Source organism: Meriones unguiculatus, chromosome 6 (assembly GCF_030254825.1).
Source record: "Meriones unguiculatus strain TT.TT164.6M chromosome 6, Bangor_MerUng_6.1, whole genome shotgun sequence".
Taxonomy (NCBI): domain Eukaryota; kingdom Metazoa; phylum Chordata; class Mammalia; order Rodentia; family Muridae; genus Meriones; species Meriones unguiculatus.
The window spans coordinates 2519047-2546241 of NC_083354.1; the positions used below are offsets into that span (position 1 = coordinate 2519047).

The window sequence follows — 27195 nt, forward strand, 5'->3', positions numbered from 1 at the left end:
TTAAACATAATTAAGAGGCTAAAGTATAAATTATTTTATAGGCTTACACATTGTTCCTTACGGATGTTAATCATAACAACTGTAAAACACAGTTGGCGTTCTTGAGATTATCTTTGAACCGGAGCTTTTCTTCTCTTATGAAATCCAGTACTTGACTCGTGCTGATACTGGAATTGATGACATTAATGTAGCCGTCTAGTGGGATGGTGTGTGAGTTGACTGACTTAGTGTTAGAGCCTAGGTGCAGTGAACGACACTCCAGACTTAATAGCGAAGCCTGTAGTACATGGGAGATTCATGACACGTTTGTATTTCTTTATTATTAGAAGGATATAGTTGCCTGAAGTTTTTGTGCTACTTGGGTTTATTGTTTACATTCTGTATGGGTTTTTTTTTAATACCTTGGTTTATCCACAGTTATTAGTATAATCTAGGGAAAATTATTGCTCAGTTTTCTCTGTGAAGGATTATTTATGTCCAGGGACTCTGAGCAGAAGATTGCGTCATTGCTGGCCCCAACAGTTAGGAGAAAAGGATTGCTGTCATAGTTCTTGGGGTTTTTACACACGTTTGTTTATGTGTCTCCTGCTGCCTCATGTTAGCACAAGTCAAATTTATGCCGGTGAAGAAGAGATGTCAGTTTTAAGAGTCTGTCTTTAAAACACTGGACAATAAATGTATTTTGTGAACATTTATAAGACTTTTTATAGAGGGGTTACTAATTTTATGAAGCTGTTTTACTAGAATGAGCATCTGAAGTGCAGTGGGATAACTGTAATCATTTATATAGTTCTCTTTCATACTTACATAGTGTTTTTTATCATTTAGGCACACCAAAGGTAGAAAAAAATGATTTGATTATGATCAGTCAATACTGAAATCTTCAGTAGGAGTAAAGGACCTTAGTGGTGTCTCAGGCAGCACTCACACATCATATGGGCTCCTACCTGATGGTTAATCTGTAGTTAGAACCACTTTCCTGAAGAGGCTAAGCAAGGCTTGCAGAATGTCATTTTTAAAATGTTACTGAAGTCAAGTACATCCCTCAGTGATAGGGTGTAGTGTGGTTTGTGTGAGGCCCTGTGTCAGAATCCTGGTGCCGCAGAAGTGAAGCAGTGAACTAAGAATGTGTGTTACCTACTTAGAAAGCGTTAGTGAGCTTTCCAGATCACTACAATACTACACACACACACACACACACACACACACACACACACACAGAACGAATTCAGTCATGAAATTTCAGGAAAGTGGGCAGACTTGGAAGTTAGTCTATTAAGTGAGGTGACCCAAACGCAGAAAGATAAAAGCTACAGCTTCCTTTCCTATGTGGATCCAGACTGTGTTACATATACGTGTATAAGTACATAAACAGTTGTAAGTATGGGTATAGTGTAACAGTTAGAAGGGAAACCAAGAGAAAGCAACGTTAGGTGTCAGGAAAGGACAGAATGAGGCGGGGGGGGACACGTGAGTCATTATTGTGGGGTGTGGGTATGTGCGTGTGCATGTGTGGGGTGGAAAAGTGAATAAAAATGTGATTGAGAGTGAAAGTATAAAGCTGTAAGCTTAGCTCCATTGCTCTGCAGTGGCCATTCTAAGTGTATACAAGTTACCTGAGTCGTTTAGTTAGCATAAGGGTGGCTTCCTAAAGCCAGCTGTGTGATGTTTTTACTTGTGAATTAATTTAGATAAAATGTTTTTATTTTTATTTTTTAAAGAAAAGAAAAATAAAATCTAGATAAGCTGTTATTGGTGGAAGAAAGCAAAATACTACAATAATTTCTCTTTTCCTTGGTTATATAGGTTATATATAAACTCTAGAGCAGTGGGTCTCAACCTTCTTAATGCTGCCACCCTTCAATACAGTTTTTCATGGTGTGGTGACCCCCAACCGTAAAATTACTTTTTTAGTACTTCATAACTGTAATTTTGATACTGTTATGAATCAAAATAAAGTGTATGATATGTTGAGTATCTGATATGTTGATCCTAGAGGGGTTTTGACACACGGGTTGAGACCACTGCTCTAGAAGAATGTGTAAGAAACTGGCAAAGTGATTCTGTCAGGGAAAGAGAGGATAAATGTTACACCCTGAACAGAATATTAAGACAAATAACTATTCCACAAGGACTCAGGGGGTGGAAATAATTTAAATTTTGTTTGGATGGTTTCATAATTTCTTATCTTCTGTTCAACATAAAGGGTACGTTTAAAATTTATGCCTCAGAATATTTTCATTTATTTTTGGATTCTAGTAAAATTCTGCAAAGCTGCCATAAGTAACTATAATAATGAGATTATTACCTTATTATATTGAGTGGGGAACTACATAAAGTGCATTTGCTTAAAGTGGATACACAGTTACTTTACACCAAGAATAAGCTGTAATTTTAACAAATCCTGTGAGCAAACTTACATTAAATGCCAAAAAACATTCATAAAAACCCAGTTTAGTAATTTTGTTTTGTTCTGTTTTTTTAATCAACAGCAAGTTGGCATTGATAAAGGCGACATTCCCGACCTCACTCAGGTAAGTGTCTCAAGGGCCTTCAGTAGACAATATACCAGTAATACTGATACAAAATATGCCACAAGTGGGTAACTTTGTAAATACTTAATAGATTTTGAGTCTGAGTCAGCTAATTTCTCAGGAATTATTCAACCATACTTATTTTTTTCTAATTATTATGTTTCTGGGGATAAAAGGGAAATTTTTCTGCCCTTAAGCTATGTTATACCCTCAACAAAAGACTGAGATAAATAACCATTCCCCCAGAATTCAGTGGGCAGAATGGGGCTCATTGCCGCCTCACTGAACTTGAACCAGTGACAGCTGTGAATGTGTCTGCGACAGAGGTGGGGCTTGAGAAAGGACTTCTGATGGTCAGAGCATCTCCTGTTCTCTGCATGACTTGAAGGACACCACAGAAGAGAGAAACCCTGGTGACAGGGCTTTGCATTTCCCCTTGCTGCCCGCCCCACGGAGAGGAGGACTTTCTATATAGATGTTTTTACGTAGAGGTGATAGAGGACTGATTTTTTTTTCTGGGCCCCATGTTTTAATGACAGTGAGAGCTGGGATTCCTTATCAGCCATGTCAGCTGTCAGGTGCACCTTAGACGGGATATAGACGCTGAGCTGTAAATGGTCTTAAGTGTGATTGACAGGAGCTGGTGCGTTTTAAACGCCCTGTGGTGGTACTCGGCCTCACACAGGTCCTTTTACTAGTAGCAGCATTGCAGGGGTTAGTGAGAGAATGCAGATCTGCTTTCTTACACAGTAGTCATGAGTTACATGAACGTTGTATCTTTTTAAACTTGGTTATTATAATAGGAAAGAATGAAATCCCCCACTTCTTTTGAAAGGGTTTTTATTACTGTTATTAGTGTGTGTGTGTGTGTGTGAGTGTGAGTGAGAGTGAGAGCGAGCCTGCATGAGTTATGTGTGTACCACATGCATGCAGGGTTTGTTCATGAGTGCAGTACCCGCTGAGACCAGAAGAGGGCGTTGGATGCCCTGAAATTGGAGCTGCAGTCAATTGTACCTCACAGTGTGGTTTCTGGAACTAAACCAGGGTCTTCTGTAAGAGCAGCAAGTACTCTCAACCACTGAGAGATCTCTCTGGCCACACTCTCCACTTTAAATAATATCATGTTGTGTGTGATTAATTTGCCATCTTTATAATTTCTTGAAATATTTATTTTTAAGAGAAAATGTAAATATTACTTTTTACTGAAGATTAAGAGAGTTGAAGACTTTCTTTTTTTACGTTACTAAACCATAAAATATCGAGAATTCATACAAGTAAAATTCAGTGAATAATTCAGAACATGGTGGCAGTGTATTCTTTAGTTTGGGGGATGCTAGCCCCCACTCATAGGTGAGATATGAGTTTAAAATATCTCTACTCCTCTTAATGTGATCTACTGAATTGTGTACCTGAATAAGATGCTGATATTTTTTAGCATGGGTAACTATTAATTATACATGAAATATTAGTTCAAAAATCTCTTCGTTGAGATAAACTTTTCTTGGTAACATCATTAGAAAATGTGTGTTTTCATTTTTTTCATCTACAGCAAAAAATTACATTGCACTTTTCTAAGTATTCCAGATATATAATATGTTCTTAAAAGATGGACATTGCATATTTAGCTCAAAGAGTAATTTTTAGAAATAGCAAATTTTCTTTTACACTATAGACAACCCTCACTGTGCAAACCAGCTGTTTAGTTCAGGGGAGCCTGACAGGTGAGAACAGGCCTTCACGTGCCTCCCGTTACGCAGTCTAGACACTATGAGAGAGTCAAGGGCGTATATAAATACCTTGTTGGTTTTCAGTTTTGAAAATGATAGCAGATCACTGAAAAAAGGGCCACATACTTGGGTTTCATTTTTAACAATACCGTAATATTTGTTGCAGTCTTTGAAATCGCTCAAGAAGTTCTATAGGCATTTTTAATGATGTACTGTGTATGTATCAGGACTTGGGAAGCTGAATAGAAAGCTGTTCTAAGATAGAGGCATTAGAATCCAGAATGTTCCATCTTGTTTTTCTTGTGAGCCAAAGAGTAGCACAAACTTCAGTACTTACTCTTGATGCTGAAGTAAGACAGACGACTCCAGCATGTAGGTTCCAACAAGCTCCTTCTTTCAAGCTTCTCTTACTTTACACATACACACATACACTTACATGCATGCACACATACATACACATTCACACACAGTCACATGTTAGGTGGATGGAAGTGGATCCCGACCTCAGCAGCTACTCTGCATATACACATATGTACAGTTGATGGATGGAACAAACCCCGAAGAGTGAGCTGCAGACCACACTTTTATTCTTTTCCCCGTAGTATATGTATCCCAGCAAAAAACTTTCTAGCAGCACAAAAATCACGACGTGGTTACATTTCTATTTTTCTTAAGGTGAATGATTACAATGAGCATACGTTAGAAAAACTTTTCCCCAATACCTTCACATGACCAAATGTTTTACGTATTGTGGGTTTAAAACAAATGTGAAAAACAAGCTATTCCCAAGAATCCATATGCATTTGCAACTAAGCAATCTGTTTATATATTAGCAAGGTGAGCAAGCAAGGTAATTTCTCAGTCGACTTTTTCTTTACTGGCAGGCTGCAGTTTGCAGTTACGAGAGAGAACCAGTTGTCTTAAAAAGTAATCTTACAGAAATCTTAAAAGAATCACAAATCTAAACTTTTATATAAAACGATCAGCCATCTCTACTTTAAACCTTTAAGGTGTGCATCTCCTCATGAATAGTTTTTATTAAATCATAACGGGAAGCTGAGGGCAAAACAAATATAAGGAAATCAGTTGCCCTCTCAGTCACTGGCCCAGTTTAGAGGGTCATGTCAGGCAATCCTACCTTGGGCTAGTGTACTGCTTATCAACCTTAAAAGTCCCTGACTTTACCATTAAGACAGGACTCTTCTCAACTTACAGTTGTCCTCTGACATTTTCTACATCAGAGCCACTAACAGAAACATCTTTACCTAACCTTGCTAAACCATCTATTTCTTCCAGATTCTTTCTAAGGGTGGCGGTCATGGCTCACAATCTCTATCTCTAGGTTTTTTTCAAGGGCAGTGATTAAATCATTAATCTGCTCCAGCAACCATGCCTGAAAGAGATGAAGCATTGTTAATTACAAGTGCCAGTGATGCTGCCCAGTGAGTGGCTGGAAGCCCCCTTAGAATTTTCACACAATTCATATTTTAGGATTATGAGGTTCACAATTATAACAAGCAGAGCTTTGCTCCATAACAGCATGAAGTCCTCAGGACATGTAGCTGTCGTCGGGGCTCTGCTGAATAGTAGGCCACATTCCATGAGCTTTCTAGAGCTGTTTGCTGTTCCTCTTGCATGGACTCCAGCCGTCTCCCAACTAAAATATTTTTTTTCTGAGCACTTGGAGTGGTTTCTGAGATCTCATCCCAGATCTCAGTTATCTTTGTGGGTTTTTCTTTTTAACTTGGGTTAATGACCTATAGCATATAAACAGTAGATGGATGCTTTTTTTTTAAATTTATTCTGGATATCACAAGAAGTTATGAATTCATTTCAACAAAATAATTCTCATGATAGTTTTTCCTGTTTGGAGTGTGTGTGTTTCAGATTTTAAACCCCATTTATGAAAAAGCTCTTAGGTTTTGATGGACATTTTGGTTGGCCTGAAAACTGCTCGTTATACAGATTACATCGTCGTTGATGACTCCGTGACACATTTATTATTACCTGTCACCTGTCACAGGCCAATTCCAGTTCATCTGATCAACCTTATCCAAATGGCTATTTTTTTTTAAATGAGAAAACAAAGATATCACTGACTATCAGTGTTCCTTGTTTTTCTCACCCAGCAGAAGCATTCTGAAAATGCCTGCTTTAGAGTTCAGAGGCCATTGTTACATTTTACCTACTGTGTGACAGGCGTCACTGTCCAAAGAGGAAGGCGTGTGTCATGTGCTCCTGGACATTCCTAGCAAAGGACTTTTTTCAGTTTTGTTACCCTCTTGATGTCTTCCAGCTCTTGTTATCTCTACTTCAGTGTTCAGCTTTTTCACTTATTAAAAAATTTCCTAGCCGGGAATGGTGGCTCACGCCTGTAATCCCAGCACTCAGGGAGGCAGAAGTAGGCAGATCGCTGTGAATTCAAGGGCAGCCTGGTCTATTAATTAGCCCAGGACAGCCAAGGCTACACAAAGAAACCCTGTTTCAACACCCGCCCCTAGCCTGTCCCCCCAAAAAAGAAAGAAAAAATTATCCGGCCAGGTATAGTGGCACACACCTGCAATCCAGCACTCAAGCAGCAGAGGCAGGTGGCTCTCTGTGAGTTCGAGGCCAGCCAGGGCTACATAGTGAGATACTGTCTTCAGAAAGAGGGTGAGGAATAGAAATTGCCCAGGAAGAATGAAGCTACAAGCAATCATTCTGTTTTGTTTCAGTCACAGCAGTGACAGGCTGGGGACTATGGGTCCCATGGAGTTGTTGCTATCCCATGTTTTCTTCAGCATTTTTTAAAATTATAAATAGTTTTGATTTGAACCCAGCAAAAAAATTATACTTTATATACAGTGCATTTAATTTACAATTAAAGACTCTGCATTTACATGCAGAGAGCACAGATCTTATGACCAAAGAGGGATTCCATGACTTAATATGTGCTTCCACCATAATTTATATGAAAATATGAAGAAATGTGAATTTATTCTCATGCTCCTTTTGCCATCTTCACCGTCAGCAGTCACATATTGACAGCAAGAATGTGACGTTATCAGATACAAATTTATGAAGGTTTAAGGCAGCTATATTTTCTGTTTAAAGTTACAATGCACATTTATTTAATGAGCATTTTTTTTTTACAATATAGAACCTAACGTATAGAACAAAGTTTCCATTAACCACCTTAAAAATTCATTTTTTTTTTTAAACTTGTAGTTCATTCTCAGCTGGAGTTTGCTGGAAATTGTTGAGTAAATCTGTCCTCACATAAACTATATTTGACATTCTAATTTGTTTCCTATTCTAGACTTATTAGATATCCTTTGGCAACATTTTTTACTCTGAAGTCTAAGGTTTGTTAGTGCTGATAGGGGTATCTGTTTTTATCCAACTTTTATAATTTAGATCAAGTCGTTTATTCACTTACTGATTTTTATATATAGTTAATATTTTATACATAATTTGCATTATAATCATGTAATTATATATAAGGATCATATATATGTTGAGAGTCTACTCTATATGTGAAAGGCTACTATATATGTTTGAGTCTACCAAAAATGAAAATTAATGCTAAACACCTAAGCATTCAAAAATTTTAAAACTTTTCTAAGAACCTTATTTAATGTGGTTAAATTAAGGTAGAATATAGATTATATGAATTTCTTATAAATGTTTTTGTACTTGAGCAGTTAGTACAGTTAGTGTGAAGTCCTTCAAAATTAATTTTCCATTAAAAAATAAGTATCAGAATATACCTATGAATATATGCAGATGTTTCAACATTAATTGCTTTTCTCGGAATATCTATCCTGTTGAGTTCTACTTTGTGTTAAAAGAAAAAGCAAATTTAATTTCTAATGCTCCAATAATAGATTAGACAAATATTTGTAGAGACCATTATCTCCTCTTTGAAGAATGTACAATAAAATACCATTTTTATTGTCTGAAATTTTACTGATAGGAAATTGATGAATTTTTAAGGATTAAAATATATAAAATGTTTATATACAATATTCTATTATATTTCATATTATTTAAATTAAATAAATAATTGGAAAATCTTGATTGCTATTCTATATTAAGGTTATGCTCTTATTGCCACTGAACCCTTTTGCTAAATGTGTTGATGATATTTCCTAATATTTGAACCAGGCATGCGTAAATGGGTTTTTACTGTATTTTCAAATTTCTGTAAATTAATAGTTGGCACATATGTTCTGGATTTGGATGCAAATAAGTGCCCGTTCCTTTCTCACTGTGGTTCCGTGTGAAGCAGTAGCGAACTTGTCCTTAGTCCATCTAAGCAGTATCTTGGCAGACACCCGTCTGAGCTAGGAAACAGCCTTTACTGAAGCCATGCTGTAACATCAGTGGGCGGGCGGTGGAGGTAAGTCTGATCGGGATGCTTACGTAGACATCCACCACACAGGGCCACAGGGTTGTTAAAGTGTGCTTGCCTTGAAAAAGAACAACACAGACATTTACTTTCATTTCTTATTGTAGGCTCCCAGCAGTCTTATGGAGACCCTTGAACAGCATCTAAATACCTTAGAAGGAAAGAAACCTGGAAACAAGTACGCATTGCTTGTATACCTTAAATAAGATGAAAAAATACCAAGTGGTTGGTTCTTCATGGGAATGAGATGTCTCAGGGGTAACGACTCCCTCCAGTGTGCTTTCAGGGTGTGTTTAGCTGACAGTCTCCTGGGTTCCCTTAAAACCCCTACCCCTCCTTCTGGCATGACATCCGACCTATGCAGACAGCCTACGCGCAGCTCATGCAGCAGAGGAGTCAGTGGTCCACAGCAGGTTGTCTGGATTGGCTGGTTTACAGACATGGGACTCTAGAAGTCAAAGCTGTTGTGGTTGGTTGTGGCTCAAACAAGTGGAATTTCACAAGCATCCTTGAATACCAAGAGGGTCCCAACTGCAGTGTGAGAAAAGACAAGCGTTCAGTGTAGTTCCCGGGGCACACCTCCCTTAAGCCTTAGGCACAGCATGCTGCTGACGTTGTACTCCAGAATCCTTCCATAGAGGGAGTAGCTGGTGGGCGGTGAGCCCTGCAGCTTTCGCTTGTTTTGTTGCCTTTGTGCTTGGGTGCTTAGTTTTTGGCTGTATTTTGTTTTGTTTTGTTTTGTTTTCACTGTGTGCAAAAGAATGCCCAGGTTCCTTTCTTCCCCTACCTCTGTAGCAGACATCAGTCTTGTCTGTTCACAGGGTCTTCCACCTTCCGGCCTTTGTTCTTTGTTTTCACTGAATTTCTGCAGCCTTGGACCCACCCTTCTCCCACTTCCGCATATCCTACACCTCCTGGGAGGACCCTCTGCATCTTGGCCTTCTTATGAAGTCTTCCTTAGTCATGAGCTTCCTTGTATTGTGGCCAGTTATCCACCTATGAAATTGCACGAGAGTTTCTGATTCTAAATGGCAGGGACTATTTGATACTTTATTATCTGAACACTTAATGCAAGCCCCGCTACATAGTCAGCTTGTAATCTGTCACTAGCTTCAGATGGAGTTCACTTAATTCATCAGCTAGCTCAAGAACTGAGTGTTGCAGGCCCGCAAGCTTGCCATAGATTTGGATTTGGTTGGTTGTTTTTCTTTTTGCTACTGACAGAGCTGTGAAAATGAAACTCTTATTCTCTCTCTCTCTCTCTCTGACAGTTCTCTCAGAACCTAAGCTTATGTCATGGTGTTATATTTTTGCTAGTTATTTCATTACCTGTGTACTGATTCTTCTGTCTTTTACCAAGTTAGTTTAGTGTAGTTTTATATATAGTATATGGTATACTTTTACATTTTCAGTAGGGAAGTTTTTCAGGCTTTTGACCACACGGCCTGAGTGATGGATAACACGACCTCCCTGGGCTGTTTTCAAGCCAGGCTGTGCTCCAGTGTAGCTGTGGTTGACCAGATTTTGATGTGAGATTCCCACAATTCTAGACGCCTACTGTCATATGTTTCTGGGGCCACCCTGTATTGGAAGCTGAGAAACGTGCCTGTTGCAGGACCTTGCATGTGCACGTTTCCCCAGAGTCTGTCTCTCCCTGCTGAGGGCTGTGTGTGTCCTGCAGGCTGTTTCTCCAGACCTTTGCTTTCTCCGGCCCAGCACTGCCAAGATCCCCATGTTCCTTCCTAAACCTTCCAATGCCTTCTTCCTCAACCACAGGACCTTTAGCCAAGCATTGACTCTGGCTTGCCCCTGTGTAGCCGGCCACTGTGCCACTGAGGAAGATGACGAGTAGGCATTTTTACAAGCAGGAACTAAAACTCCGGAGTCCGTAGCCAAGTTCATTCAACTTGGGATAACGTTTTCTAGCTCTTTTTTTTCTGCTTGTCAGACTCTTTTCAATTTGTCTTTTGCTTATTCTGACTTTAAGAGAAAGCAAGCTTTAATAGTTAACTCCTTTCTTCTTTGTGTGTTTGTGCTTACATGGAACTTAAGTGAAGGGTGAGTACTCTGCTAAGTGACTTTTTTGCATTACTAAAAATGCAAACAAAACCACTTCATATTCTGTATTTGAGGTTGGGAAATTTGGAAACTGATCAGTGACCACCTCACGTACCTATGGTTCTGTTGTTGTTGTCCCAAGGTGACTGGCATGAATGGTTTTGCTTTTTTTGGGTCTTGTTGGAACATAATTAACAGTATCTCTTAGGTGTACAAATAGCCTTCTTTAGAAAATGTATTTTTATTTGATAAATAAGCAAAAGATTTTTTTCTGCTGGTACACTGCAGAAGACCAGGACAACTTTAGAAGGATCATAGATGGTTTGAAAAATACTTTCTTTGCCATTCTGTACTAACACAGAGCTGTCCCGACACTGTGTCAGTGTATGTGCATTTGCAAATGTCTGCTGTGATAACCCTAAACTGGGTAGTGGTGGCAGACACCTGTAGTCCCCCTACTCTGGAGGCAAAGGCAAGCAGACCTCTGAGTTCCCATCCAGCCTGCTCTACAAAGTAAGTTCCAGGACTAACAGAAACCTTATCTTAAACAGCAAAGTAAAACAAAAAGGCTGCTATGATAGGCATGCATGCCATCTATTTTTAGTACTTCATGCCCACTGACATGTATTAAATAATGTGCAATATAGTATGGCCTACCTTTGAGTATTCTTCCTTTTATGATTCCATAGCACAAAAGAGTGAAATTAATTTTATTTCTCATGTGGCATACTAAATGTTGAGCTGTGCATTTAGGAAACCCTGGGTGTCTTTTGTAATTAAAATTGTTTGTAAGATATTGATAGGCTTATATGTCTCTGTGTTTTCCTGGATAGCATTTATATTACATAGGAATTATTGCTGTGGGTCATGTAAATAACTATTTCCTCTTTTGACAGCTTGTTATTTCTTTCTTGAAAGAGACATTAGCATTTGCTATGTTCATAGAAAAAGCCAGTAGGCCTGTTTATAACGTTTTAGAGTATTTGCTTAGATTACAATATAAGTAATATTCATTCTCATTTCAGATTATCAGTATTGCCTTAGCTTCCCCAGCTTGATCCATTATGTTATGGATGTCTGTAAGGCCTGGCAAATCAATTTAGGAAGGAAAGGGTTTATTTCACTTTACACCTCACAGTCAGTCAGTGAGGGAAGAAGTCAAGCAGGCAGGAACCTGGAGGCAGGAATGCAAGCAGAGAACCTGGAAGGACACAGCTGACCGGCTCGGCCTGCTTTGTTATTCCATCCAGGACCACCCACAATAGACTGGGCCCTCCTACCCCAACTGTAAATGACGAAAATGCCCTATAGACCTGGGTGGAGCTGTTTTCACAGTTGAGCTACCTCTTCCAAGATCATTGTATCGTGTGTCAAGTCGACAAAAATCCAGCCAGGACTCCGTATGTGAGATTATAAAAATGAGTATTGGTTGGCAAGAAATGCTGTTGTCTATGTGTAAAAGGTTGTAACATTTTCTCTCTTAAGTGCCAGTGGCAAACATGTAGGATAGGATATCAAGCAAGAACTATGCAAGGAGCAGCAATGTGTGAACTGTAGGAGAGGAACAAATGTGCCAGCCACATGTGTTTTCTTTAGGGCAGAGCTGAATGTGGACCAGGGATAAGCTCTGGGTAGCAGACAGGCTTGGAGCAGGGTTTAAGCAGTGATTAATTGCCCCATAGAAACACCTGTGAATATGTCATGGCAAAGGCCAGACAGAGGAAGTGGGAACAGTGGCCACTCTTTTTGACAGCTTAGTTCCACATCAGATAGTTTTTATTACATATTATTGATTTATTTGTGTATATGGGACAGGGTAAGAGGACTGACTGCTTACAAGAATTTCCTCTCTCCATCTGCCACGTGGGTCCAGGAGATCAGACTGGGAGCCATCGTTAGGAAGCACCTTTAATCCACGGAGCTAGCTCATCTGGCCCAGGATAATTTCTTAAGACAATTGGTTTATTGATGAACCAATAAAATGAATACATAAATACATCCCTACTTAAATTTTTAAATAAAGTCCCCAATATACCAGATTTTATGTAAAGTTCTCAGGTAATGAAATAGTAGGATTTGTGCTTTCACCTTGAAGAACGCAGCACCCAGCAATGAAGAAGGTAATGAGAGACAGTAGGAGTGTAATACAGCAGGCGTCCTGATGGCTCAGGAGTGACAATCCACTCTCGCTTGTCTGTTTAGTCTATGGGGCAGCTACAAACATGACTAGTAAGAGTGTCCTGTGGGGTTTAGTAAAGGATGCTTGTGATTATGGTTTTCATTCACACAGCCTGAGGTTGAGTCGTTTAACAGCAGAGGGCAGCATTCTCGCAGCTGCGCTTGCTGTGAGGTAGAAAGCTGCTAACAATATCTGTGTATCAGCTGGCAAATATTTCAGGAGTTCTTGCTTATTTCCCCCTCTCCTCTCTCTCTCTTGTAATAGTTTGCCTTGTCATGTCAATAATATAAAGAAATGGTTCTGAAACTTGACCGAGAGAAAAAGTAATTCGTTTTCAGAAAGTAACCGTATCAAAGGGTGTTTGTGGTTTCTTTGTTTTTGCCAAATAAACATTATTTTTAGGTTTTAATTTTTTTCTTTATTTATTTTTCACATAATATATTTAATTTTCTTCCATTTCCACAAGTATGAAGGAAATTATGTAAGTGGAAAAAGAGATTCATGAGATTTCACCCTTATGGTATACTAGATTCTTAGGTTCCTAAATCCCGTTCTGCAGATGCTAAAACGCCGAATCGCTTCACTTTAATAGAACCTTTGAAAAGGGGACTTACAGGCATGCATGAGGTAGTAGCAGCAGGCATGGAAATAGATGGAATTTGGATAGCATTGGATAAAATCCCAGTTACTAACTTTAGTATTCACCCTGGAGCTGGGTGGAAGCCGTCCTTACAGCGGACCGTGACTGCAGTGTCTTACTGAAGTAACGTTTGCCTTCATTTTGTCTTACCATTCATTTTATGCCACCCCGGATGAGGGAAGTGTGAGCTATTCAGGCAGATGTTTCAGAAGTGTGGCTGTCCTTGAGGTGTGCTAGAGTTGGTGCTAACTTTAAAGACTGTTTACTTCCTTAACAGTCCCTCAGGAATGAGCAACTTTTGCTCATCTTTTTCAAACTCCCACTAGTTAGGGCAATTGTATGAGAACAGTTTTCCTGAAGAGTTTTCATCACAGGCGTAAAAAATAACACATACAAGCAGGAGTGTGATCGTGCTTGGCTCACTCACATGGCTCACGGGGATCCTGTCAAATTTTCTCTAGGGCTTCTCCCTTTATACCTAAGAGTTGAAATTTAAATGAATTGCAATATATGACTTTTTGAGCTTCCCGGGGCTTCTAAAAATAATAAACAGGTATTGGTTTTTGAAAGTTTGTATGGTGTGCTTTTTCACAAACCTTGGGTAATGTTTAGAAATTGAAATTTGAGCCATGCGCTTTGGTGGACATAAGCAATAATAATGACTTGAGAGAAAATGATTTTGAGTATTAGGTCAGCGGAAATATTGGGAAGTGGACATAGTTGAGTAAAAGACAAGTGTTCTAAGCTTCTCTGTTGCTGTAAAGAACTCCATGAAAATATTCTGATTTGATGGACATGTACTCGGGTGCGTGCAGTTCATTCTCTTGTTTTCCTTTCAGATCTGGTGCTCCCTCTCCATTAAGTAAAGTAAGTTGGTTTGTTTCTTGGGTTGTTTTCATTTCACATGTTTTGTTGTTTAGCATAAAGCTCGTAGCACCAAGTGTATTCACACTGAAATGTAGCAGTCATACCACACAGGCTGGGGACCTTTCTAATCTTCCAAAAATGGAAGTCCAGAGTCATGAAATAGTAATGCCTCCTGACCTCAGTTCCTAGAAGCCACTGTTCTTTCCACATCTATAAATTTGATACCTCGTCTGAGTGCATCTAGACACTCTGTCCTTTTATAATTCATTTATTTCACTTAATGTGTCTTCAGGGCTCAGCCTAGCCTTATTGGACAAAATTTTCTTTTTAAGGTTGAATAACATTCTTTTACACACACACACACCAGTTTGTTCATTTTTTTCCTCCAATGGGTATTTGAAAGACACTCAGATTTTCAATATACCAAACAGTACTGACATAAAGTATAATGTGAAATGTCTGTTAGGGGGGCTGGAGAAATGGCTCAGTGCTTAAGAGCAGGCGCTGTTCTTGCAGAGGACCCAGATTCAGTTCCCAGCAACCACAAGTGGCTCACAGCCTCCGGTAATTCCAGTTGCAAGGGAATCTGACACCCTCCTCTGCCTCTGTAGGCACTGCAGGCACATGGCACTCGCAGACAAATCAGGAGCACAAGCATACAAATAAATAAAAACAAATAAGTCTTTTTAAAATATGTGTAAAAAAATATCTGTTTGAGACTCCACCTTCAATTTATTTCGGGTGTGTGTCTAGGAGTAAAACAGATTGACCACTTGATCTACATTTTTTTGAGAAAAGATTGTTATATTTTTATGTGATTTAGCTTTCTCTTAGAACCTGAGTTTTTAAATAGGTGAGATTTTCCTGTACATATGTGACAGCTAAAAACATACATATCTGCATAGTGTTTTGCTAATTAAAAGTGCTGTTCACATGTTGCGAATCTATACATAGGTCATGTACAAGGTGTTATGTGTATTTTAATGATGTTAAAAAATAATGTTCTTAGGTGTCATTGCCCCAAGCGTGCCTGCTGAAGTAATCTCAGTAATTTCTTCATCAATCCCTCTTTCTAAGCCGATGGAAAGACAGGATTAAGGTTTTCCCTGACAAGAGCATGTGCTCTCATGGGCCTGCAGTGCACATCTGCCATTGCGTTTTGCAGGCAGAGGTGTGGTAGGTGTGCTTTCTCTTTGATGGATCTCCATTATGTAATTGCTGCCATTACTGACACTCGGGGATGTCATTATGACTGTGCCAGTGACTCCCAAATAGCATGTGACTGCCTGTGCCTGGCTGGCTGTTTAGATCCCCACAGGGCCTAGAAAAAAAAATTTAAGAAAAAAATCTTTTCGATTTTTCTGATACAGAAGCAAACTGTTAAAACCATGTTGCTTGTGTGAGAATGTTCAGTTTTTGACCCTTAGTGTGGCCGAATCGGGACTTCCTTTAGGGACAGTCTCTTGACATTCTAGCCAAATAAAAATGTTCTGATGTTTTGTCTTGTATATTAATCAGTTTATTGGTTCTCACATTACATTAAAGGCTCTTGCTACAAGGCATTTGCTACAGGCCTTTGCCACCTTCGTTTCTGCATTCACATTAGTAGTATACATAGAGTCCTTACTTTCTCCCTGCCACTTTACATGCCATTACTTTTTCTGTTTATTTACATGTGTTAATTAAAAATTGAAATCTTTTTTTTTTTCTTAGAGCAGTCAATGGCCAATGTAGATAACATACCCTTAGCAGTATAGCTAGTGTTTTCCGAATCCCTTGGTGAACTTTGGTGCTCTGTTGGGAAGCCTTGACCTTTTTGTAGCAGAGGGAGAATTTAGTTGTGATTTTCCCTGTGGCTTCTGCATTTATTTCTTCATGGTCCTCAACACTTGGCAGCTACGTGTCTACTGAACTTTAATTTCGTGATTAGTTATTTTGCGGCATGAGTAAATCCTGGACGTTCTTGAAATAGCAGGATTTCCCATACTTTCTCATCCACCCTTTGTTTTAAAATGATTCTTGTGACTTTTTAAAGCCGTTGTAGTTGAAGTCAGGTGGTAGATAGCCTTTGCTTGCTCCTGATCTTCATACATTTTGTTTATTATAAATTTAAATATACCAGAGAAAGTAGAATTAGAATAGCGACACAAAGTCTTTAATTCTCTAATATATTAACTATTACTAACTCTTTAAAAATCATAGGAAACAAGATCTGTGTGTGTCTGTATGTGTGTGTATTCCACACATCTCTGCTTCTTCCCCACACAGTGTTGATGCTGCACACACATGCTGTAGCGCTTGGCTTTGTGTGTAGGTGGTTGTGGCTAGAACTTAGGCTCCTGTGTTCTCTTAGAAAGCACTTTACCAACTGAACCATCTTCTCAGCCCAAAGGTTAATATTTTATTTCTCCTTTAAAAATTTTATTTCACAGCATGAGGAGATATTATCATAGCCTCAGGTTATAGACTTGAATTTCTTAAAAAAAGATTTATTTATTATTTATACAGCATCATACCTGCATGTGTGCCTGTGCACCAGAAGAAGGCACCAAATCTCATTATACATGGTTGTGAGGCACCATGTGGTTTCTGGGAATTGAACTCAGGACCTTTGGAAGAACAGCCAGTGTTCTTAACCTCTGAGCCATCTCTCCAGCCCCCTAGACTTGACTATTACCTGTGAATTATCCTCTACCAAACGTGAAGTATTTAACTTAAATGTCCAGGTGTTGAAGTTGTCTGAGAAGATATGAAGTATATTAAGATGAGAAGGAAAAAGTATACTGGTTTTGTAGCAGTTTTTACCATTGATCCTTTGTGACAGCTAGAGTCCTAATAATTTTAAGTTTAGGAAATATGTTTAGCTTCATTTTTAAATGGACAACTAGGAGTCACTGTAATGTTAGACCAGATATTTTAGGAAAATTTCATGTAATTTATATTTAGCTGTTCAATCTGGAAGTGCATTTGGACCATAGATTATTATAGTTCTTAGTTTCGATTGGAGCTTTTTCTCCTGTGAGGAGTTGTAGCCTTAGACAGACGCTTAGAAGGGCATGGGTCTACAGGCCAAAGCCCCACTGCGCGGTGTATTTGATGTGCCTGTGTTGATGACTGTGTTGTTGTCTTCACTTTCAGTCTTCTCCAGTCACAACTGTTACATCTCCTAATTCTACACCAGCTAAAACTATCGACACATCCCCACCGGTTGACTTATTTGCAACAGCATCTGCGGCTGTCCCAGTCAGGTGAGTCAATGAGCACGTCACCAACTAGCCATGAATATTTTGATTCGGTTTTGGTTGAGTTTTTATTTATTCATTTTTATTTACTACAATTTATTCACTTTGTATCCCAGCTGCAGCCCTCTCCCCTGTCCCCTCCCAGTCCTGCCCTCCCTCCTTTTTCCCCTCTCATGCCCTTCCCCCAGTCTACTGATAGGGGAGGTCCCTCTTCCCCTTCCATCTGACCCTAGCCTGTCAGGTCTCTGTGGTACTGATGCCAAACAGTTTCACCAGATGAAGTCCAGTCTTCAAACTGTGTGACTCGGAGCTATTTTTTGCAGTGTAAAGTAAGGTCTTTTGAGCTCTGATAGTGGCTTAAATTCCTAGGGAGACCTATGCTGTCGCTCAGAAGTTTAGGGAGACATCTGGAAGGAGGGCTCGCCTACTGCGGGTCCTTCTGAGGCTGGATGATACACGCAGAGTTTTTTAAAAATCAGTTCTTCCTGTGAGAGACTTAGAAGGTGTTTCAGAGTGCTTGAAAACCAGTACGAGTGTGGAGGTACAAGCCTGTGGTCCGGCACTCAGCAAACTGAGGCCAGCAGATGGTGAGTTCAAGCTCCAAGATGACGTAACAAGTTAGGGGGCCAACCTTGTCAGTTGAGTTAACCTCACAGTTACAAGCTGATTGGTTGGTCATGGAAGGAACACTATTCAGTTGGTGGGAAGAGGCCAGTGGAGTGTTCCTAATCACCTTTGATACACCTGCCTGTCCTGTCACGCAGGAAACAGGAATGACCAAGGTCTCAGAACTACCTAAAATGAGTCACCAGCCAGTGAGGGCTTCCACAAATAATATTTTGGGGTCGGCTCTTTCTTTCACTCTGAAAGTATTAAAGCCACGTTTTAGAGTGTCTATGACTGCAGTCTACCCAAAGGCTTCCACGTTTTTTTTTTTTTTAGAGGCATCAGTTTTTGGCAGTTATGAATATACATATTGCTCCCATGTTTACCATGTGCTTCATTTGCTTGCTTCTGCTTCGTATATCCTTGGTAAAACCAAGTGCTTTCTGTTAGCACACCAAAATAAACTGTTTCTTATGAAAAAGTTGGTCACGCTCTTTCTTATTTGTTTTTTTATTGTGTGGTGCTAAGGTCAAGCCCTGGACCCCACACATGCCCCCAGTAAAGCTTATAATAATAAGTATATTTCCCTTTTCTATTATTTAATCTAGTTGTGACTCTTATCCTGAAGCACGCAGTATCTTCAGGTGTTAGAAAGCAGCAGACTCCTCTCTTCATCTACCATATAAAAGGATAAAGAGAAAGCCGCTGTCTTTGAAGACAGATGGGGAGCCCGGGCCTCTGAGGCCGGAGAGCTTGTAGTCTGTGCTTCTCAGATCTAAATATAGTTGGGAGTCCTTGGAGAGCTCTTAGAGATTCTGATAAAGTAACTGTGGGCTAAGCCTGAACGTTTGCCCTTTGAATAAGATTCCAAGACACTTGGTGTTCTTTGAACAGAAAACCTAGGCTTCTGTTTGGGAATTGCACAGATAAATAAATTTTGAGAAGCTTACTCAAACTAAGGTGAGCCCATCAAAAGGAAAATCTGATGCATTATCATCTAGTTTGGGGGGGGAAGAAATTAACTTATTCATTTTAATATTATTTGATTTATGGATTCTTAAGACAGCTTTTTCTACATTAAAAAAAAAAAAACTAGAAAAAAAGATAACCCCAAGGTTATGGTACTTAGAGCCCTATAGGGTTTTACACATTTCACCACCTATTTTTGTAAATAAAGTTTTGTTGAGATTGAGCATGGTGATTTGTTTCTTTCTTCTGTATTCTCATTGTCTTACTCTGGCTATAATGGTAGAGTTGAGGAGTGACGGAGCCCACCTGCCCCTCAAAGCCCAGTCATCGACTCCTTACAAAAGTGGTTTTCCAAACCTCTGTGTAATAGCACACCAATATCGGATATTTCCTGCACAAGTCTTTGCTGTGAAACGCTTCGCGTTATAATATCTCAGAGTCTGACTGTGAGGCTTTCCTTCTAGCACTGCTAAGCCATCAAGCGACCTCCTTGATCTTCAGCCAGACTTCTCTGGAGCCGCGGCAGCCGGCGCAGCGGCACCTGTCCCAGCGGCAGCGACGGGCGGAGCCACTGCATGGGGAGGTGAGTGAGGCAAGCAGGACTGTGGCTCGTGGTGCATTTTGTGTGCTTGTTTTAACGTGAGCTGTAATTACCACATGTCCATTTTGGCTGGCAACAGTGGCATTAGAAATAGGGTGGGGAAGTTGCTCCAGGTGGCCTCAGCTGATCAAATACATTTTCTGTGTGAAAGACACAGAAATTTTACATAATGCAGTTTAAAAGTTCAAATAGCCATATACTATCTAAAGTTGAAACAAAAGAAATATTTTTATGTGTTTCTAAAATCTTGTTTTTAGTAATCATTTTCTAGAAATGGATACCTTTGGAGGTTAGTCACTTCCATGAATTTATGAGGTTACTCCAAGGAGCATTAACAATTTGGTTTAGTCAAGTATAAGGCTTGGGTTGGTGGAGTTGTTGACATTGGATCTGACTTCATGGAATCCAAATCTACTGTGTACTCTTGTTTCTATCAGAAAAGGTTAATTCTATACTGATTGGCTGAGAGGAAACAGCTAGGCATTTCAGTTCCAGTAGATTTACAGGCCTCAGGAAAAAACAAACAAACAAACAGTTTTTCATAAACATTTTATTAAAAACACTTAAAGTAAAATTAATTTCTTCATAGCTGGCCACAGTGGCACACACCTATAATCCTAGCACTCAGGGAGGCAGGTGGATCTCTGTGAGTTCGAGGTTAGCCTGGTCTACAAAGTGAGTACAAGACAGCCAAGGCTACACAGAGACACTCTTTCTCAAAAACAAACAAAAATAAAAAGTGATTTCTTCATGATTCTCAAAGATACAGCATCGTTTGTGAATGCTACATTGTACAACAGCAAACTGTCAGTAAAATTTTCAGAGAGTTTAAGATAGGACACAACTGTGAAGGCAGCATGGTGAAGTGCTGAGTAATTGAAAAAAGAAAAACAGATGATGAGACTGGTTTGGGGTATTTGAGGAACTGGATATTGATAAACATTTGCATAGGAACGTTAGACTGAGTTGGCTAGGCTCCACACAAAGCCGTTGTTATCCAGTGAGGCAGTGAAACTCATGACCTTTAGGTTACCTTTGCTCTTGGGCAGAAAGTATTTCTGTTGCTGTGGGACAAGATCTGTAATTTAGTATAACATTTTAGAATCAGTGCCCTTAATTAACAGTAAGTAACAAAGTCAAACGAAGTTACTTTGCCCTAGATAAGTAGTCACTGGGTGAGCCAATTAAAGTCAGAAGTACATCCTGGTGGGGGGAGCTTTCTCTCTAGGAATGTGGGGGCTGTGGCACATTAGCTGTGTTATTGCAAAGAAATCCTAACCACGCTGACTGCAGTGGGGAATCCCAGTGTATGAGAACCCAGTGGAGGGTTGTCTGACTCCTGTGGGAATCAGGCGGCAGAAGGCAGAACATTGAGGCAGGAAGGGCTCTCGCCCTCCGGTACAGCTACGGTTGCCCATCCTGTCCTGAGCCTACCCATCCTTGGGTCTCTGAAATATCTTCATTTTACTACCCAGGTTTTGTTAACACAAATAACAAAAAAATAGCAGCTCAGAACTAAAGTCCACAGCTAGAAATGTGAACATTTTAAACATATGTTCTCCTAGACTGAGTCAGTTGTTCAAGGCACGGTGATAAAATATTTAAATAAGTTTGCTCCTTAAATTCTAGCTTTCTTGCCTTTCAATTGAGAGAAGAAACTGTTGCTAAAGAGCCCTCAGAAAAACTTTCTTCCTCAGAGCACTTTTCTCAGCTTTATGTTTTAAATACTTTGTTTGCTAATGATTTCTTTTCATTCACACAAGGTAATGTATTTTCCTCTTGATAACTTTAAGATCTATACCTTCAAGTCAAATTTTCTCAGCCACAAAATTTATAAAAACTTTAATAAGAATTTATAATTTAAAATTTAGTTTTAGTTTAAATTTATTGGGTTATATGAAAAAGATTTTTGGATATTATTACATTAATGTGTTATTTTTAATTCTGTCATGCATTTAAGTCAGTATGCATTCATACTTTTTCTTTAATTCTGTTCTTGACAACTAAATACGTTGTATGTTGTATAGTCTGATAAACTGACAATGTATAATATGTTCCAACCCCAACCTCATTCTTACCTTTTTCTTATATGTCTTAGTTTGCTTTTTATTGCTGTGATTAGAACACCAGGCCCAAAAGCAACTTGGGGAGGAAAGAGTTTACTTCAGCTTGCCTCACAGTCGGGGGCAGGAACTCAAGACAGGAACCTGGAAGCAGAAAGCCAGGGGGGAACACTGCTTGCTGGCTTGATCAGCCTGCTTTCTTAAGCCAGCCAGGACCATTTGCCCATGGCTGACACACCTACAGTGGGCTGGGCCCTCCTACATCAATCATTAATCAGACTCTGAAATATTATAATGAGAAGTGTTTTACCACAAAGACCTGTAGAGAAAACGTTAAAGATTTGTGTGGTATACACAAAGGCATGGAAAATCACCTTTGTAAAGGAATAGAAAATGTCCATATGTTTGTCTGTCGTCTGGTCTGATGGATGCATTTTCTCAGTTGAGGCTCCCTTTTCCGAGATAGCCCCAGTTTGTGTCAAGTTGACAAAAACACTAACTAGCACCGCATTCCTGCCAGTGACCCCCCCCCCATCACAAATAGTCCTTTTCCCAGATTCATGCTGTTGGTTTTGCTTTGTGACTCATTTAGTTTAATGGGTGCCATCTGTGTGGGTATTGGATTGGAACGGTGCATTGGAGTCTGGTGAGGTCACCAGAGGGTACATGACTAAAAGCAATGACTCCCCATCTCCTGTCTCTATCAGGAAGCAGATGGTTCAGCATTGAGGAGTAGGGCTTCCTGCACCCCTCCTCCAGTGCCTCCCTGTTAAGGGATTTATTCTTATAGAGACCCAGTATGGGCATTCCCAGGTGGTGTGGAGTTTGTGAATGGGTGTTGCCTGATAACTAAGGTTTTTACATTTCAAAACCCTTTTCTGTGTCTTCTAGCTTCTACATTCTTTTCACGCCCTTTTCCACAGTGTTCCCCGAGCCTTAAAAAAAGGAACAGAATAAGTACCATGTTACACGCTAAGTACTCATCTGTTACTTATTCTCAGTACTTTGTATAGTCATGAGTCTGTGCATTGACCGCCATTCACTGGAGAGAGAGGATTTTCTCATTAAGGCTGAAATAGTGTTTGTCTTTGGGTAAAAACATAAATATTTATAAGGTAACTTAAATCTATAGCACTTCAACTAAATAACAGTATTCATGCTCTTCTAAGGCCCATGCTCTTCTCTGGCGTGTGTTTTTTGATGAGATTTACAGTACCAGGCATAGATTCCCTTCTGTGGAGTAAGCCTGAAGTTCAGTCAGAGGCCGTTGATTACCCTCGTAACAGTAGTACCACCATTGCACAATTGGTTACATCTTTCCTGGTATACTGTGTGGGTAAGTCTAGTGGTGGTTTTTCTCCTTCAGCAGCTGATAATAGCACCTTCCAGGGCTATGAGATCGAGCCAGCAGGGAGGAATTTTACAGCTCACTTCCAGCGTGATTTCTTTGTCATATAACCAAAGTACATTGTGTCTTCAGTATTGTCTAATATTGGTGGAGACCCAAGAGGAATTGCCTCAATCTGTATTGCTTGGCAGGCCTCTGTGAGCTCCTTGACTAACTCTTGTCAGGGGCCATTCCACCCTGGCACTGGGGGTTTTGTTTAAGGGCCCTCAGCTTTTAGTAGTAGCAGCTTTTGTCAGCCATCCAGGTTGTTTTTCCTAAAACTCCTTTTTTAAAGTGAATCATATATTTTAAATTTGGCTACAAGATAATAGGTTTCCATATGGCTTTTTAGGTTAACCCTCCACCTGTCCTCTCATCTTCCCTTCCCCTGCTTTACATCTCCAGTGTTCCCCCTTCACTTTATATTGCCTACATCACACTGTAATCCCAATGGCCTCTTTCTAGTTTCCTGGTTTCTATAGGATCTCAATATTACATTCATGCTTTTTAGTGCTAGAACCATTTGGTGACGGTCACCATTGCCCTTGAGGTGATTTATTTTTTTCTAACCTTCCACCACTAGATGGAGCACATTTCATAATCTTTGCAAAGACTGTAGTAAGCTGGGAAGGCCTTTCGGTAGGCCGGCCGGCCTGCCTGCCTGCCTGCCTGCCTGCCTGCCTGCCTGCCTGCCTGCCTGCCTGCCTGCCTGGTTAGACAGCATCTGAATCTCAGACACACAGGACTAAAGCATCGAGTAGTAATGAGCTGAAGGGGAAGGGTTATTGATGAGTAATTCTCAATTTCTAAGAAAAATAGTAGAACTCATAAAGTGTGAGCGACTTCTGGAAAGACACGGGAAAGTAGCCCTCGCTTTAGCCTTAACTGCTGGAGCTGAGGGTGTTTGGTTGTGGATGCAGCTCCCTCATTTGGCTAAGTAAAGCGTACAGTTTACTAGTCTTGTTTCCTAACATCAAGTCCCATCATGTGCTTTTGAATATTGTAGTAGTTGAATTTTATGTAACTAGAGAGTAAAATATGAACTCTGTAGCTTACTTGACCATTCTTATCAGACCTTTAGTGAAAGGATTTCAATATGCAAAGATGGAAGTCCATGAATTCTTCGTCGGGAAACAGCTGTTGACACATCTCCATTTCAGGAGACACATCTTCATGATAATATTTTTATATTAGTATAAAACAACCAAATTTTAGCAAATTCATATTTTAACAAATCTAGTCTAAATTTACATATAAATCTAGTTTTTAATCAGACTGATAACAAGCCCATTGATAGAAAAAAAACACAGAGACGTTTTGAAATTCCTACCTTTGCCTTCATAAAAGAAAGAATATTTTCCCTTATTTATAATAAACCTGTGTTTTAGAAGCACAAGTAAGTGGGTGGTTTTGAGTCTGTGAATCTAAGGCCTGAGAAAGCACATAGTCCCTTCTTATAAATACTTTAACATAAAATTTCTGCTTTTCGAGAAGTACAGGATTGTTGCTAGGGCTGTATTAAAACTTAAATTGATAACCAACATGCATTTGAAAAATAACATTATGAGGTAATGCACTAATATTTTCCACGTGGACTGTTTAGCTTTAACACAGGTGGGTATTGTGATCTACTTCCTGCTTTGTTAAGAGAATCTGGGGTGTGCTGCATCTACATACCTGCCATGGAGGGTTTGCAGGCGCTTTGAAGTTCTTAGTTCTAGCTTTCCTGTGGGACGTTGGAAGTGCTCCAGGGATGGGTGAGCCTTTGAAGTGAGCGAAGCACACTTAATCTTCACAGTAACTTGAAACAATCCAGTTGCAGTTCGCTGAAGAATGTCAGTTTCTTTGTTATAAGATTTAACTTCTGTTTGTTACAGTGGACATTTTTCTAGCCATTTTTTTAATACAAAAAAAAAGGCCTTTGACTACGTTTCCCTTATAAATGGATGGAATTTTCCTGCTTGAATTTGTGTCTGTGTTTTAATCCTTTACAAGCCATGGTTTCAAGACTAATCATTGACCTTGTTATTGAGAAAGAGCTGCCGTGATGGTTGGTTCTGTCACCTTGACACAAACTTGAATTAAAGTACTGCCTCCATCAGACTGTCCTGTGGGCAAGACTGTGGGACACTTTCTTGGTAAATGATTGATGTGGGAGAGCCGCTGTTGTCAGTGCCACCTGTAGACAGGTGGTTCTGAGTTGTGTAAGAAAGCAGCAGGGACATGGGCTATGTAGCAAGCCCAGTCTCAAAGATGGAGAGTGGGAAAGATGAAAAGAATAGTCAACAAAATTCTGCTCATTATAGATTAATGGCATCAGTCACAGCCAGTGGAATAGGTACACAGAGGATAATGAAGGCGAAATGTTCTTTCTGGATATAGACTGTGTTTTTCCGAGTTATTTAAGTTACTAAGTAGTCTCCCTCGCCCTCCATTTTTCCATCTGTAACATGAATAGCTTGGTCTGGAGACTGCCTGGGGTTCCTTCCTGCTTCAAAGGTCCATGGTGAGAGTTGTGAATGCATTTGTGCTCTAATGAAAAAATGGTCTGGGAGGGTGCAGAAAGCTCAGGTAGGCCTGGGCCTCGCTCTGCCTGCACAGTGGCACAGTCAGATGTTTCAGCTCCAACTCTTGTTTCTTCATACGCTGCCGCCACCTGGACATCGGTAGACCTGTTGGGAGAGGGTGAGTAAAGCTTTGTCTTTGAACTCCTCCTGTGAGAGACGTCTGCAGCTGTCTTCCTGTGGCTTTTAGGAGTCTGGTCTATCTCTTGTCCTTTCCTCCTTTCTCTCCCCTTTGCTCTGTCTCTGGTGAAATACAGATTCGTTGGCTGCACTTTCCTCTGTTCCCTCTGAAGCACCGATTTCAGACCCATTTGCACCAGAACCTTCCCCTCCCACTACAACCACTGAAACTGCTTCAGCTTCTGCCTCAAGCACCACAACTGTGACGGCTGTCACTACAGAAGTGGATCTCTTTGGAGGTTAGTCTGTCTGTCACACTACTACTCCTTCATTTCCTTTGAAGATGGTTCACGCACCTGAAATTGAGGCGTTTGAATTGCCTCATACTTTGTTAACAACATGGCAGAGTGTAAGTACTTTTCCAGTGTTAGCTCATATGTGCCTGACTGTGCTAAACTCATCAGCTTCTCTCCCTGTAATTCTGGCGCTTTTAGAGCAGAAGCTGTGGCACTTTGAGCCCACTGGATCTTAAGAGCTGAGTTGCTGCCAGACTCTGGCCCACACGTGTCCTCCCTGCAGAGCCTGTTTGACTGATCCCAGGCTTCTGACATATTTAGGTGTGGCTTTGGGGCCAGACTAAAACTAGCCCAGGGAACATTTGAAGGCCATGTGAGAGCAATCTTAGCCTAAATAATTTCATACACACACATATATATATATACATACATACATGTATATATATGATATAAAATTTGGATGGCTCAACAATGAGTTGACTATACCTACTTTGATTGTCATGTCCAGGTAAAATGTAGGATCCTCTTGACTTTGAAACTTTGAGAGGCCATTTGAAGCAGCATTTGGCATGCTGATTAAAAACAGGTGCAGGTCAGTTTTGGGAAGGATTGCTTTCTATGTAGATGCCAGTTCTGAACCAGTGAAAGGCCCTGCAATAGGGCCAGACACAGTGAGCATGAGAAGCCAGTTCATCTACATATGCACATCTGGGCAGAACCACTGTGCAACCTCAGAGAAGGGTTTGGACCACATACACACATCCAGGGGTTGTTAGACTCATTATAGTCTCACGTTTCCTCATTACCATATAGCTTATTTCCCAGGGTATTTTGAAAATATTGTAAAGAAATTGAAGGAAGCAAGTGATGGTAAAGCCAGGAGAATTTTGGCAGGCAGTGGTGGAATCAATACATTCCCCTGGGACAAACATTTACACAGTCACATACCACT

General features: G+C 40.0%; 1 protein-coding gene across 15 annotated transcripts in view; it reads left to right on the plus strand.

Annotated features, from left to right (window-relative positions):
• Nucleotides 1–27195, plus strand: part of Snap91 (synaptosome associated protein 91) — a 111862-nt gene that overhangs the window by 53093 nt on the left and 31574 nt on the right. For 11 of the 15 annotated variants that reach the window (XM_060384645.1, XM_021639671.2, XM_060384650.1 and 8 more), the window contains exons 9-15: nt 2493–2534; nt 8759–8829; nt 14368–14395; nt 17534–17643; nt 19677–19795; nt 25934–25948; nt 26085–26246. In XM_060384645.1, coding sequence (XP_060240628.1) covers nt 2493–2534; nt 8759–8829; nt 14368–14395; nt 17534–17643; nt 19677–19795; nt 25934–25948; nt 26085–26246 — 547 coding nt within the window. The remainder of the gene's footprint in view (nt 1–2492; nt 2535–8758; nt 8830–14367; nt 14396–17533; nt 17644–19676; nt 19796–25933; nt 25949–26084; nt 26247–27195) is intronic. The other 4 variants (XM_060384649.1, XM_060384658.1, XM_060384657.1 and 1 more) reach the window with 2 other exon arrangements.